Source organism: Euprymna scolopes, chromosome 42 (genome assembly GCF_053919585.1).
Source record: "Euprymna scolopes isolate OS-2025 chromosome 42, ASM5391958v1, whole genome shotgun sequence".
Classification (NCBI taxonomy): domain Eukaryota; kingdom Metazoa; phylum Mollusca; class Cephalopoda; order Sepiida; family Sepiolidae; genus Euprymna; species Euprymna scolopes.
The window spans coordinates 30,635,812-30,649,454 of NC_136523.1; the positions used below are offsets into that span (position 1 = coordinate 30,635,812).

The 13,643-nt window shown below is 35.3% G+C and overlaps 1 protein-coding gene across 6 annotated transcripts in view; it reads left to right on the forward strand.

The window, feature by feature from the left end:
* The window catches only part of LOC145266986 (histone-lysine N-methyltransferase NSD2-like), a 136,816-nt gene that overhangs the window by 94,895 nt on the left and 28,278 nt on the right, over positions 1 to 13,643 (forward strand). For all 6 annotated transcript variants that reach the window (XM_080122829.1, XM_080122832.1, XM_080122831.1 and 3 more), the window contains 4 exons: positions 1,253 to 1,456; positions 6,887 to 7,066; positions 8,798 to 8,954; positions 10,127 to 10,255. In XM_080122829.1, coding sequence (XP_079978955.1) covers positions 1,253 to 1,456; positions 6,887 to 7,066; positions 8,798 to 8,954; positions 10,127 to 10,255 — 670 coding nt within the window. The remainder of the gene's footprint in view (positions 1 to 1,252; positions 1,457 to 6,886; positions 7,067 to 8,797; positions 8,955 to 10,126; positions 10,256 to 13,643) is intronic.

A 13,643-nucleotide genomic window follows, 5' to 3' on the forward strand; every position in this document is an offset into this window, starting at 1 on the left:
GAAAAACTAAATATTTTCAAGCAAAAGCATTGAATCGAAGATTTCTTAAAGCAATTTCCTGAATTTCTCGAGACTGTCATTACAACTTGCAATTGGCAGGTCACACGAACAAGATGAAATGTCAAATAATTTGTCAAGTTTTTTGACAAGAACATCTTTGGCAAATGTGGATAAATATTTTCTATTTATTTGCTTAACTTTTTTAAAGCAGGTGTCTTGCAATTTGTGTACAATCTACAGTTCAGGTAATAGGGGCAAACGGGGATTTACTGCCTTCCAAATATCTAATATTATTTGCCATTAATTTTGAAAGAACAAATGTATTTAAAGTTGGATGAGAATTCTCCATATAATAGCTATATTTGATAACTTGGCGGAAAGTAGGGAGTTCTGTTGTATTTAATGTAGAATCAGTACTGTGTGTAGAAATAGTTTGTTTCTGACTCATTGTTAGAAAAATATCTGCAAAAAATATATTTTATGATATTATTAGAAATTAAACAAAAGAAATTATAAATTAAAAATGAAATTAGGAAAAAAAGATAAATATAAAAAAAAAATAATAATAATTATTGTTTTACTTACCGAGCAGTATAAAACACAAATCAAATAATTCACAGAGAAATAGCCTTGTGAGGAAAAATGTTTTTTAATAAATAATTATTAAATAGCACAAAGATTTAAAATATAACTTTTTCTTAATAATTAAAGTTTGTTATGACATAAAATGCAAAATGTAATTATTTTTAGATTTGAATTAACCGGTTAACGCAGTAAACACACGTGAGTCTCTGAGTAAACATGAAAATGAAACCAATTACGTGACGTTGTACAAAGAAAAAGTACCCAGCTAAAATAAAGCCCTGGATTATTGTTTTTTTAATTTATTTTAAATGAAATATTTTTCAGGATTTCTTTTTTTATTGACTCTGATTTAGTTTTCAGAAAAAAGACATAGATATTACAAACAAAAGAAACAAATATTGCTTACACTATCTTCATTTTTTTCTTCAAAACCAGCATTAATATGGCATGCTTATTCTTTCATTTAACACAGGCATCTAGCAACATAGTGACGGAATATTGAATTTTTTCAATCTTTAAATTCAATTGCTCAAAAAAACGATAGAGTTTTGGAAAAAAATATTTTGTGTGGTTATTCTCAATATTTGACAACTTTCTCTGCATAGACGTAGTCGTAATACCAAAATCGACCTACCCTATTGTACATGCTTTGCTCTTGTGTTTTTAGGTACGCATGCATGTTTTTGCTGTAAAAAACCTGGAGATGTGAAAAAATGTTCAGTCGTCCACTGTGGCAAGTTCTATCATGATTCATGTGTCAGGAAACTTCCATTAACGCGAGCCGAGAATCGATATTTCATTTGTCCTCTTCATCTGTGCGTGACTTGTGCCGCAGATACCAGCAGTTCCAAAAATCCCAAAGCTGCAAAAGGTATGCATTTTGATTCATTTGAAATAATGAACTGTTTTTTGGGGGTTTTTTATGAGAAAACCAACTTGTACATATTGTATATACAAGAAGTGCAGTGAAAGTACTGGTAGGTTGAGAGAAGATAACCAGTTTGTGTGCAAGAAATGTAAGACAATAGATATGGATGAAAACTCAGATGCAGAGAAAGTATACTTGGATGATGAAGCTATTGAGATTGTCAAGAAGTTTTGTTTCCTGAGTGATACTATTAGAGCACAGGGTGGAGCAGGTTCTAGTATGATTGCAAGAGTTAGGAGTGGATTGAATAAGTTCCCGGAACTTCTGCCATTAACCAGCAAAGCATTACCACTGTTAATCAAGAGCTGATTCAATCAGGCATACATAAGAAAAAAAATTAAAACTGTAAGTTGAACTTTACAGTCAAAATTTATTGTTCGACTGAATACTCAAAAAAAAAATCAGTTAAACACTACATCATGTAAACACTACATCCCTTTGTTTTCATTAATATATATATATATATATATATATATATATATATATATATATTACTCTCGTTCACTTCTAATAAGGCATATTGCCACTTGGACGTAAGCAGCTACTATTTGGGACCATGCCTAGGAAATATTAACAAGATGTTTGTTACATTTAAACTTCTGCATATCAGTACAGTCAGAGAATCGGGTAGCAGGAAGGGAATTCTAAAGTCTAGCTGTTCGCAGGAAGAAACTATTAGAGTAGAAAGCTTTATAGCATTTAGGACCTCATTAGTGAAGAGGTGCGGGTTTGTTGGGAATATGTACGTCAAGGGGACACAAGTGCAACAAGTTCATCAGAGCATATGTGCAGTATGATGATGTATGGAAGTGAAACATGACAAAAGAGGATTGAGGGCACTTGCATGGAGAGAAATGATGTGAGAATGGCATGATGGATGTGTAATATTAAAGACAAGCTTAGATCTGATGAGCTCAAAAGAAGATTAAATCTAAGCAGTATGGAGAGATGTGTGCAGAACAGAAGACTTTGTTGGTACGTCCATGTTAAAATAATGGATGAGAGTTTTTGAGTAGATGGAGAACTCTAGAAGTGTAAGCCATTTTGAGTTTCAGAACAGTTTCAGATGGTTCGCTGTTACACACACGTCCTGGGAGGTGACTTGTTTGTAGTAGACAGTTCCACAGAACAAAATATTCTTACCGTGTCAAGACGGAAAAGAACATGTGAAATTGCTCCAGAAAAGGTTTAATATTTATAAAGCAATTCTGGTTTCTGATTGGTTGGTAGCAAAACGTGAATTAATTTGATTCGTCAGTTCTTAGCAGCAGTGTTTATAAATAGAATCGTCCGACTGTGTGGGATCATACCCCATTATAGAACCAAAATATTGCAACATCCTCCCTATTTTTCATAATGGGGAAGTCCATTGTGTTTGTTCTGCTCAAAAATAAATATATATTTTTATATTCACTTAGACATAACAAAAATTAGAAATCATTTGGATCTTAGAATTTTAGCATTTAAAAAGACGCCATTTTTAATTGTATTCAAATGTCAAAAAGGAAAATTACAAAGAGTTTTTTTTTTTAAGCAAAAGTATTAGTTACGCATTAGTAGGTTAAAGTGTTAATACAAGTAAAATGGATACAGTTTAACGTCTTGTCCAGGACTATTTTTTTTTTTTATATATATATAGAAATCTATATACTCTGAGCATTATCCCTAGGGTTTTCCGCTGATATTCATGCAAAAAAGTAAGCGCCTTCTCATAAGTGGAACTTCGCTGGTCTGTATTTTTGATATATAGAAATCTATATACATACAGGGCAGTGAAAAAAAAAAAATTATTCAGTCGGATTCCCCAACAAGTTTTGAGAAAAAACGTTGTAGCTTTATCCTTGTTGTGGGTTTCGTAAATATATCAGCAATATTTTGTTCTGATGATATGTAATTCAAAATAATGGATTCCTTTTTTATCTTGTTTTTTATGAAATGGTATTTTATATCTATATGCTTAGATCTTTGGTTGATTATCGTGCTCTGTGCTAAGACTATACTGGCTTGATTATCACAATTAATTACTATGGGGCTTGTAATTAATTCTGGCTCTAAAATAGTCTTTAGGATATTTTTAAGATAGAGTGCTTCCTGGGTCGTGTGTGTGATCGCGATAAATCCAGCTGTCGTCCAGGGGGTCACTCATTACCAGTGATAGACTTCGGTCATCTAAACACTGTATTAATTCCGCAAAGACAGTTGTGTTCTTTTCAATGAATTCGGGGTCGTTTCTGTTTTCAGGTTGTGTTTGTAGTACTTTGTGTAGCTTTAGGATTCGGAGATATCCTAGAAATTTAACTTGCCACAATTCGAATTTTGATTCGGATCCATTGAAATAAAGACGCACGCTGGGCGCATAACCTCTAGAAGTGTAAGCCATTTTGAGTTTCAGAACAGTTTCAGATGGTTCGCTGTGACACACAAGTCCTGGGAGGTGACTTGTTTGTAGTAGACAGTTCCACAGAACAAAATATTCTTACTGTGTCAAGACGGAAAAGAACATGTGAAAAGAACATCTGAAATCCAGGAAAGGTTTAATATTTATAAAGCAATTCTGGTTTCTGATTGGTTGGTAGCAGAACGTGAATTAATTTGATTCGTCAGTTCTTAGCAGCAGCGTTTATAAATAGAATCGTCCGACTGTGTGGGATCATACCCCATTATAGAACCAAAATATTGCAACAAGTTATGGTAAATCATTCATGCGATTACAAGACAAGAAAGTTAACACTACACAAGGGAGACAACTTATTTTAATTTCACATCTTTCTCTACACTATTAAAAAAGTTATGTTAAAAGTTGGGGTGCTTTTGAAGATTGTTCTCACGCAAATGGAAATCTGATTGGTTGTCTCTGCTTTCCACATGGAGTTTTCTTCTTGCTAACAGCATTTTTCAAACACATTTTTTCTGCTTCCAAATTTTATTACACCCATAACAATCTTTGAACATTCATTTTACACCAAAAAAAACAAACTTCCATGATCATTTCTAAAACAGGCATTGTAATTTGAGTTGAATTTGAATTTCCACTCTTTTGTGGAGCTATTGGTCCATATTCAAAATATCTTCTATTCTGCAGGTGCACACACTTTTTCAGCTTGAGAGCTACTTATGACATGACTAAGTCAAAATGATCTACTACCTACTAAAAATGCAAAACACATTATTTATAATTTTTTTTATTATTACATTTTCACCTCAAACAAGGAACATTGCCACTTTGATGTAGGGAGTTACTATCAGAGACATAAGCTACAGGGGTACTATGTGGAGAGTTGGGCAGCAAGATGTCGGTTCACATTACACTTGAACTTTTGCATGTCAGTACAGTTGGGGAAGCAGGAACCTGGAAGGGAATTCCAAAGTCTAGCGGTTCTGGGGAAGAAACTACTGGAGTAGAAGGGTCTCTTACATCTAGGGATCTCTACTGTGAAGCGGTGGAATTTAGCTGTTTGTCAGCTTTGTCGATGGGGGTACAAGTGCTTGTAGTTCTTCGGAGCATTCACCGTTATAGTACTTGTAGAACAGGCAGATGGATGCTACATTTCGTTGATGGGACAGAGGCTGAAGCTTAGATGACAGTTCAAGACCTATCAGGTTGGCGACTCTCTTTTGAACCTTGTCTAGGAGTGAGAGACTAGTAGCAGATGCGCCAGCCCAAATATGACAACAATACTCCATGGGTGAATGGTGGCCTTATAGAGGTACAGGATACTTTTGGGTGTTAGTAGCTTTCTAGCACGGTAGAGAGAAACTACCTTCTTCGCAGCTGTCCTGGCAATGCTCTCAATGTAATTGTTCTAACTCATGTTTCCTGTGAACGTTAGGCCGAGGAGTTTAAAAGATGTACTTTCAGATAAAGAGTCTTTGGCCATTGCTAATTATTGAAGAAAACACGTTTAGTCTTTGTAGCATTGAATGTGACCATCCATTTTTGTCCCCATTCCACTACAAATTGGAGGTCATCCTCTAGTGTTTCTGCCATTTCTTTAGATATATAGAAATATATTAAAAATTATTTTTATATGTACAGTATATGTATTTGTAACCTTGCATTACTGCATCAACTCAAATTGCATAGTAGACTCTGTACACTTTGTTATTACCTTACTCTGATGACTTGCATTGGATGAAATCAGTCGGAGATGCATAGTCTGGACGATAGCTGCTAATAGCTAGTCTCTAGCAGACTTCCTGCTGCTCATCAGTCAGTATTTGGACTTGATGATCTTTATGTGTGAAAAGACTGGCTCACCTAAATAAGTACACCCAAATAATGCAGTGAAAAAGGTAACATATTTATTGATTATGAGGTCCTCTCTGAATAAGTTCCATAATTGTCCACGAGCGCTGCATCAGGTTAATGTCGGCTAGTGTCTGAATCTCACTCCAGAAGAGTTCAGGTGAAACAGTGTTGCAATTTTCGATGCAAGTGAAACAGCATCTTCTTAGAAAGGGTAGCACATGAATGTAACGATTAGCTTGACTAAAACAAAGTCTTTAAAGCATTTGTCAAACTCTGATGGACAATTGCTAATTTGCTTTATCTAGCATGCACTCTCAAGCTGCTCACTTGATTGCTGGAAGTTTGCCAGCGCCAATGTTTTTTTTTTTTTTTTGTCAATTCCATGCAATCTACCCACGTTTCTGTGATCAATATAATGTTCAATTCAATGTTTTGTTTTGAAAAAGGAAGATGTACAATCAGAAAATGTTTTTCCTTTAATACCTAATGAGAACAGGGCAGAAGATGAATGTTCCTTTCAAGAATTAATATCAATATAATCCAAACACAAAGGCAAATATCTAGCACACATTTACACCATAATTTTACATCATTCTGGGCTACTCCATCACTATTCTCAAGTTTCCATGTTTCCCATGCAATTAAACCTTAGATCCCATTTTAATCATCATTTCAAAAAAAAAAAAAAGAATTCAAAATCACATAATGTGCTATATTCTGGGACATCGCCTGATCAGAAAAAACAAAATATCCATCCTCCGTCAAACTACTTCCCTAACCCCTCTCTTTGATAAAATCAAAAGTAAAGCCCTTAACCTTTTTGGCCACGTCAAATGATCAACCACGTACCTGTCAAAGTTATGCTTTGAGGGTATGTTAGAAGGCAAAAGAGGCAGAGAAAAGCCAAGGAGAATGTGGAGAGAAAATGTCTTTGATTGAACATCCCTCAACAGTTGCGTGTCTATTGATCAACTTGCCCTGGATCGGAAAGAATGGCAAAAAATAAATCATGTGGGTTCACAATCTGCACCAAGCGGAAGATGCGATTCATGGTGAAAAAAAAAAAGAATGTGAAAATCATGTGAATGCAAAAAAACAAAAACAACTTTTTTTTGTCTTTGCAGGTCGCTTATGTCGGTGTTTGCGTTGTGCGACGGCATACCATGTTGGTGACTTTTGTATTGGTGCTGGTAGTGTTAACATGGCTGGCAACAATATTATATGCAGCAATCACTTTGTGCCACCAAAGAGCAAAAAGGCCGCAACGCATATCAATGTCAGCTGGTGTTTCATTTGTAATCTAGGTAAGTCTCTCTTTTTCCATCTTGCTTCTCTCTCTTTTTCCATCTTGCTTCTCTCTCTTTTTCCATCTTGCTTCTCTCTCTTTTTCCATCTTACTTCTCTCTTTTTTTCCATCTTGCTTCTCTCTTTTTTTTCCATCTTGCTTCTCACTTTTTTCCATCTTGCTTCTCTCTTTTTTTTTCCATCTTGCTTCTCTTTCTTTTTCCATCTTGCTTCTCTTTCTTTTTCCATCTTGCTTCTCTTTCTTTTTCCATCTTGCTTCTCTTTCTTTTTCCATCTTGCTTCTCTTTCTTTTTCCCTCTTGTTTCTCTTTCTTTTACCCCCATCCCTTGCTCTTTCTCTTTTTCCCAATCTCCTTGCTCTTTGTTTTTTTCCCCATCTCCTTGCTTTTTGTTTTTTTCCTCATCTCCTTGCTCTTTCTTTTTTCCCCCCATCTCCTTGCTCTTTCTCTTTTTCCCTCATCTCCTTGCTTTTTGTTTTTTTCCCCATCTCCTTGCTCTTTCTTTTTTTCCTCGTCTCCTTGCTCTTTTTTTTTCCCCATCTCCTTGCTCTTTGTTTTTTTCCCTCATCTCTTTGCTCTTTGTTTTTTCCCTCATCTCCTTGCTCTTTGTTTTTTTCCCTCATCTCCTTGCTCTTTCTCTTTTTCCCTCATCTCCTTGCTCTTTCTCTTTTTACCTCATCTCCTTGCTCTTTCTCTTTTTCCCTCATCTCCTTGCTCTTTCTCTTTTTCCCTCATCTCCTTGCTCTTTCTCTTTTTCCCTCATCTCCTTGCTCTTTCTCTTTTTACCTCATCTCCTTGCTCTTTCTCTTTTTACCTCATCTCCTTGCTCTTTCTTTTTTCCCCCCATCTCCTTGCTCTTTCTCTTTTTCCCTCATCTCCTTGCTTTTTGTTTTTTTCCCCATCTCCTTGCTCTTTCTTTTTTTCCTCGTCTCCTTGCTCTTTTTTTTTCCCCATCTCCTTGCTCTTTGTTTTTTTCCCTCATCTCTTTGCTCTTTGTTTTTTCCCTCATCTCCTTGCTCTTTGTTTTTTTCCCTCATCTCCTTGCTCTTTCTCTTTTTCCCTCATCTCCTTGCTCTTTCTCTTTTTACCTCATCTCCTTGCTCTTTCTCTTTTTCCCTCATCTCCTTGCTCTTTCTCTTTTTCCCTCATCTCCTTGCTCTTTCTCTTTTTCCCTCATCTCCTTGCTCTTTCTCTTTTTACCTCATCTCCTTGCTCTTTCTCTTTTTACCTCATCTCCTTGCTCTTTCTCTTTTTACCTCATCTCCTTGCTCTTTCTCTTTTTACCTCATCTCCTTGCTCTTTCTCTTTTTACCTCATCTCCTTGCTCTTTCTCTTTTTACCTCATCTCCTTGCTCTTTCTCTTTTTACCTCATCTCCTTGCTCTTTCTCTTTTTACCTCATCTCCTTGCTCTTTCTCTTGTTCACCCATCTCTTTGCACTCTCTATTTCTCCTATCTCCCTGCTCTCTTCCCCCCCCCCCCCCACCTCCCTTCTTTCTCGCTCCCTCTCTCTTATTTTATCTCACTTCTCTCTGCCAAAAAATATCTGTCTCATCAGCACTCAAGTTTTTTTCATTTAGTGTGTTCACTATCTTATTCTCATCCTGTCATTCGAAATGTCTTCCTCGTTTTCCACTTTTTTTTTATTTATTGGGGGTAGGAGGTGACAGCCCTCCTATGTATCAATCTATCTCAGTGTACTCACATCTATTTCTCTCTTCTTTCTTCTGCAGGTGGCACTCTCTTGTGTTGTGATAGCTGTCCAGCCGCGTTCCATGCTGATTGCATCAATATTAGCTGTCCAGAAGGCACTTGGTATTGTCAGGATTGTGAACGGGGGAAGAAGCCTCTTTACGGAGACATTGTTTGGGTCAAAGTGGGCAATTACAGGTGAGTTCTTGGCAGTTTTCTTTGTTTTTGTGAATATATCGAGATCATTTTATATAGAAAATAGTTCAATCATGCAGCTGAGCATGGAGGAAAACAGTTGTCATTCTTTTGTTAGTTCATCGTCCATGATGTGTATGGGCTATTTATTAATAAAATGTAATAGACATTTGAAATAAAATCTCTTATGACATCAGATCTCAGCTCAACCTGCTACCTTAACTGTTCTACATTTATTAACCCAAAAACTTTCATCCATTCTTTCAATGAGGCCATATCATCAAAATCTCACATTCTGCACACATCTCCCTATGCTGTCCAGATATACTCTTCCTGCGTGTTCATCAGATCTAAGCTTATCTTTAAGACTCACATGACACATCAAGTGTATAATTCTCGCATTTCTCTCCATGCAACACACCCGATACATACACTCATATGCTATGAATAGTGCTAAATATATCCTGGTAAGATCATCCCATGTAGCATCAACTTTATGACAACCTACCTACCATATCTACTATCATCAGGGAGCGACATCTATGATTTGCCGGTCACTATCGGAGGAGCAAGCAAGAGCTGGTGAGAAATATATTGCTGTGGACAGGGAGATCTAGAGAGAGAGAGAGAGAGTCATATTGGTTCAAGCAAGGAGCCTGACCAGATAGATAGATAAAACACTTATCTTCAACCCCCATTAGCCAGGTTTCACTCCCATACATTATCACACTGCATACCAATGTCTGATAGACTCTTATCTTGATTGACAATGGTAATGCTCTGCTGATTAGTAAATGTCAAAAGTTCTTTAAATTTACTCCATTCACTTCTAGCACCTGCTTTACCCTGTGCTTCAATAGTATCATCAAGGTAATAAAACTCCGGAACAATCTCAGTAATTATGCCTTCCAGATATATTTTTCTCCATATTTGAGTTCATCAGAACAGATTCCATTAAAGCACTTGTAAAATAGGGATTGGGATGCCACATTAATGGACCAAAGTTTAAAGCTTGTTGATAGTGCGGCACCTATTAGATTGGAGATTCTCTTTTGGACCTTACCTCTCATTAGGATTTTTTTCAGTTATAAAATAAATCTGATGTAAATTAAATTGTTTTGTTCAATTTTTAGATGATTGAAATTGATTATCTTTTATTTATTTTTTTGTTGTAGATGGTGGCCAGGTGAGATTTGTCATCCGAAAAATGTGCCAATGAACATTCAACAAAAACCTCATCAAATCGGGGAATTTCCAGTCAGATTCTTCGGTTCTCATGATTATTACTGGACAAATCAAGCCAGGTTAGTTACCCCCCCCCCCAACACACACATATGCATTTAATTCACAACCACAGCCATCAGTTATAAAATCATAAAATGCTATAATTAAATCAAGGGTTTCCAACATGCGTGCGGTGCTAGATAGTATGCAATTCATTCAGCTCTGGTCTCCAAAGTCAGCATCACTGGAAAGTAGAGGTCATTTCAAAACAAAGAAAGAGAAGAAAGACAACTAGAATAACAAAAACAAGATAATTATTCAGGGGTAGTTACAAATTCTGACCGTTTCTAACTCCAGATACAAATACTCGGGGACTGGTAGGTTTTGTTAGTAAAATCAGAGCAACCAACCCTCCATATCAATAGAACTTTATTCCACTATTCTCCATAAACCAATCTGCAAAAGGATTGTACTTCTCAGGCTTTGAGGGACTTTTTCCCTTTCTTCTCTCTCAATCCATACCTCTTATCATCACTAAAGTGTGAGGGCCAGGGTGCTTTCATCCCCACTCCCATTAAGTCTTTACTTTTTTTTTTTTTTAACATCACTTGTGGGATAGTCTTTTCAAAGGTCATCTATATAAGGCACCATAAGGAAATTGGTTATCTGGATGACCAGCTTTCTGACCTTCACGGCCAATTACAAATTAAATGACCACTTGACAGTTATCTACTTGACTTGATTTTCTAATGGTCCCTCAAATAAAACTTAAGTGCCCAATTTTTACAACCTGAAAACATGATTCCAACTTAGATCCTTCAGCTATCCAGCTTGTAGGGGGGGGGGCAATTTTGATTATCTGTTAAGAAAACAGATTTCTTCTTTTTAGCATCATCATCACTGTTACATCCAACAATGTGAAATACCCTCAACTTATGTCAAAAGGACCATCCAGATGCTGACTGCTTCCTAACCAAGCAAGCAAGGCCATTCAGTGTTGCCCGGTCCACCATCTGGTTATAATATAAATAATTATAAAATAAACAAAATTGTTGGTCCAGAATTCTTCCTATATTTTAAAAAGCAAAAATAAAGAAAAATCTGTGATGTATGTAACTATGATGAAACGGAAATATATTCCAAAAATTGTGTAAATTGATCAGGTATTTAATTTTTAAAGAAAATCAAATTCTATGAGTAATCAAGGAGTGGCTGTTTCACTCTCTGTTTTGAAAACAGTTTAAAAAAAAAAAACAGGAGATAATACAATAATTCATATTTGTTGGATTTATGTTGTATGCCTAAGATTTCCTATTAATAGCTTAAAAATTATTTTCTTTATAGGAAGTAAAACTACTTGATCAATTTACATGACTTTTGGAATATGATATTTTTGTTTAATTACGGGTACAAAGATTTTTCTTTACTTTTGTCTTTAGCATAGGAATTCTGGACAAGAGCCAAAAATAAGTTTTTTTTATTTTTTTATTATTAACCCCAAATCAAAACACATTGCCACTGAGATGTAAATAGTTATTGAGAATTAGGAGTCAGATTTATAGGAACATATTAAAGGGGGAGTTGTGTAGCGAGATGTTTAAATTTCTGCATGTTGGTATAAGAAGAGAAACAGGGAGGAGCAAGAGAATTCCAAAGATTAGCAGTTCAAAGAAAAAAAAACTATTAAAGTAAAACCTCTTCCAGCATCTGTGGACCTCCAAGGTGAAAGTGTGGGATTTTGCTATATGTCAAATTGGTGATGGGTATTTATGTCAAGGAGTAACCAGTACAACAAGTTTGTTGGAGCATATTTCATTGAAATACTTGTAAAATAAACACATGGATCCAACATTACGGTGATTGGATAGAGGCTGACAGTGTGGAACCTATTGGATTCTGTTTAAGAAGGATAAATCGGCGGTAGATGCACCAGCCGATATGTGGGAACAATACTGTATGCATGGTATGCGAATGGTGGCTTTGTAAAGATATAGGATACTAGCGGGTGTAAGAAGTTTTCGAGCATGGTAGGCAATGTGTACTTCACATTAGGGCGAGAAGCATGCACATATTACAAATATACAATAAGTTAAGATTTAATATTTTTGACTCATAAAAATTGAAAATTTCAATAAATCTATAAAAATTAAAATACTTCCAATAAACAGATTTTAAGAAAATTGACAAAAAAAATTTTTTAAACTTATTTGGTGTTTCTGCAGAATAGTAGAATTTAAAACTGATATGATCAAGTGGTAAAGCGATATATATTGTTGAATTTGCTGAATGGTCTTGCTTCAGTGCAAGTAATAAATCTAATATCGTGTCACAGTATGGATGAGTATTGTAGACGAAGCAGAGTGCTTAGCGTGAGGCCTGTGTACCTTTCAACATCTCTCCAATTGTCTCTACCAGCTAGTGTTTATGGCATAACCAACCAATCACAATATTGTAGGAGGAAAGACTCAAATCTACTTATATTTATTACATCAGAAACAAACACATTTTATGCAAAAACGCTATTACATGTCATGTTGAAATTAGTATAAGTTCTAAAAAAATGATCTAGTAGATATGCTAGTTCTAGTTTTTACAAAAACATCACACATGCTACCTGTCTAACATTTTTTATTTTTAAATAACAGATTTTAATTGAAAGCAAAGAAAGCGAGTCAGTTTGTCATATAGAATTGGTTGCAAAGAACTATTCCGTTTTAAAACATGATAAAACTCAATAATTCAATAAATTTTATTTCAGATTCAACATAATTTTGTCTCTCACAGAGGCAGCTAAATCTATTCATATATAAAAGGCACTTAGTGTGACAGTTTGTTCCCTATGTACTCCAAAATGGTTGGGCCAATTTTTAAAAATTTCACATAAATGTACTTTGTATCTGTAAGTGTTAGGTTTTACATTGTAATGCCTCTGATAAGTATTGATAATTGAAAAAATCCTAATGAGAAAGAAACAGTCTGGTTTTGATCAAAGCCAAACCCTTATACAGCCTAACATCACAAATGCATTTGAGAAGTTTTATCACCGCACAACCAGAAGGGCCCAGTGTATAAAATCAATAGTATATTCCTGATAAAATGAGAATGTTCAAAATGAATGTTTCTCTTTAGAACATAATTGAACTGTAAAACTTAACTTTTCTATTTTAAACTTTAATTCAACCCATTATAGGAAAATAATTTCATAAAGTCAACAGTAAATTCTCTACAGTTCAATGTAGCTTACAATGTATTGTGGACTAAGTCACTGTGGTTGTATTTGAAGCTTCCTCACAATGCACCACGGTGGATCCCCAACTATAGCAGGCAATTAATTGATTTGATTAAAAAATGGGCAATTTCATCAATTTCAGTGGCAATAAAAAGAAAGTACTGGAGTATTTGTTCATCAGCTCTCCCTGTTAGTCCTATTTAAATTGGATTTCTAAAATTCTATTCTATAGTGTTCAA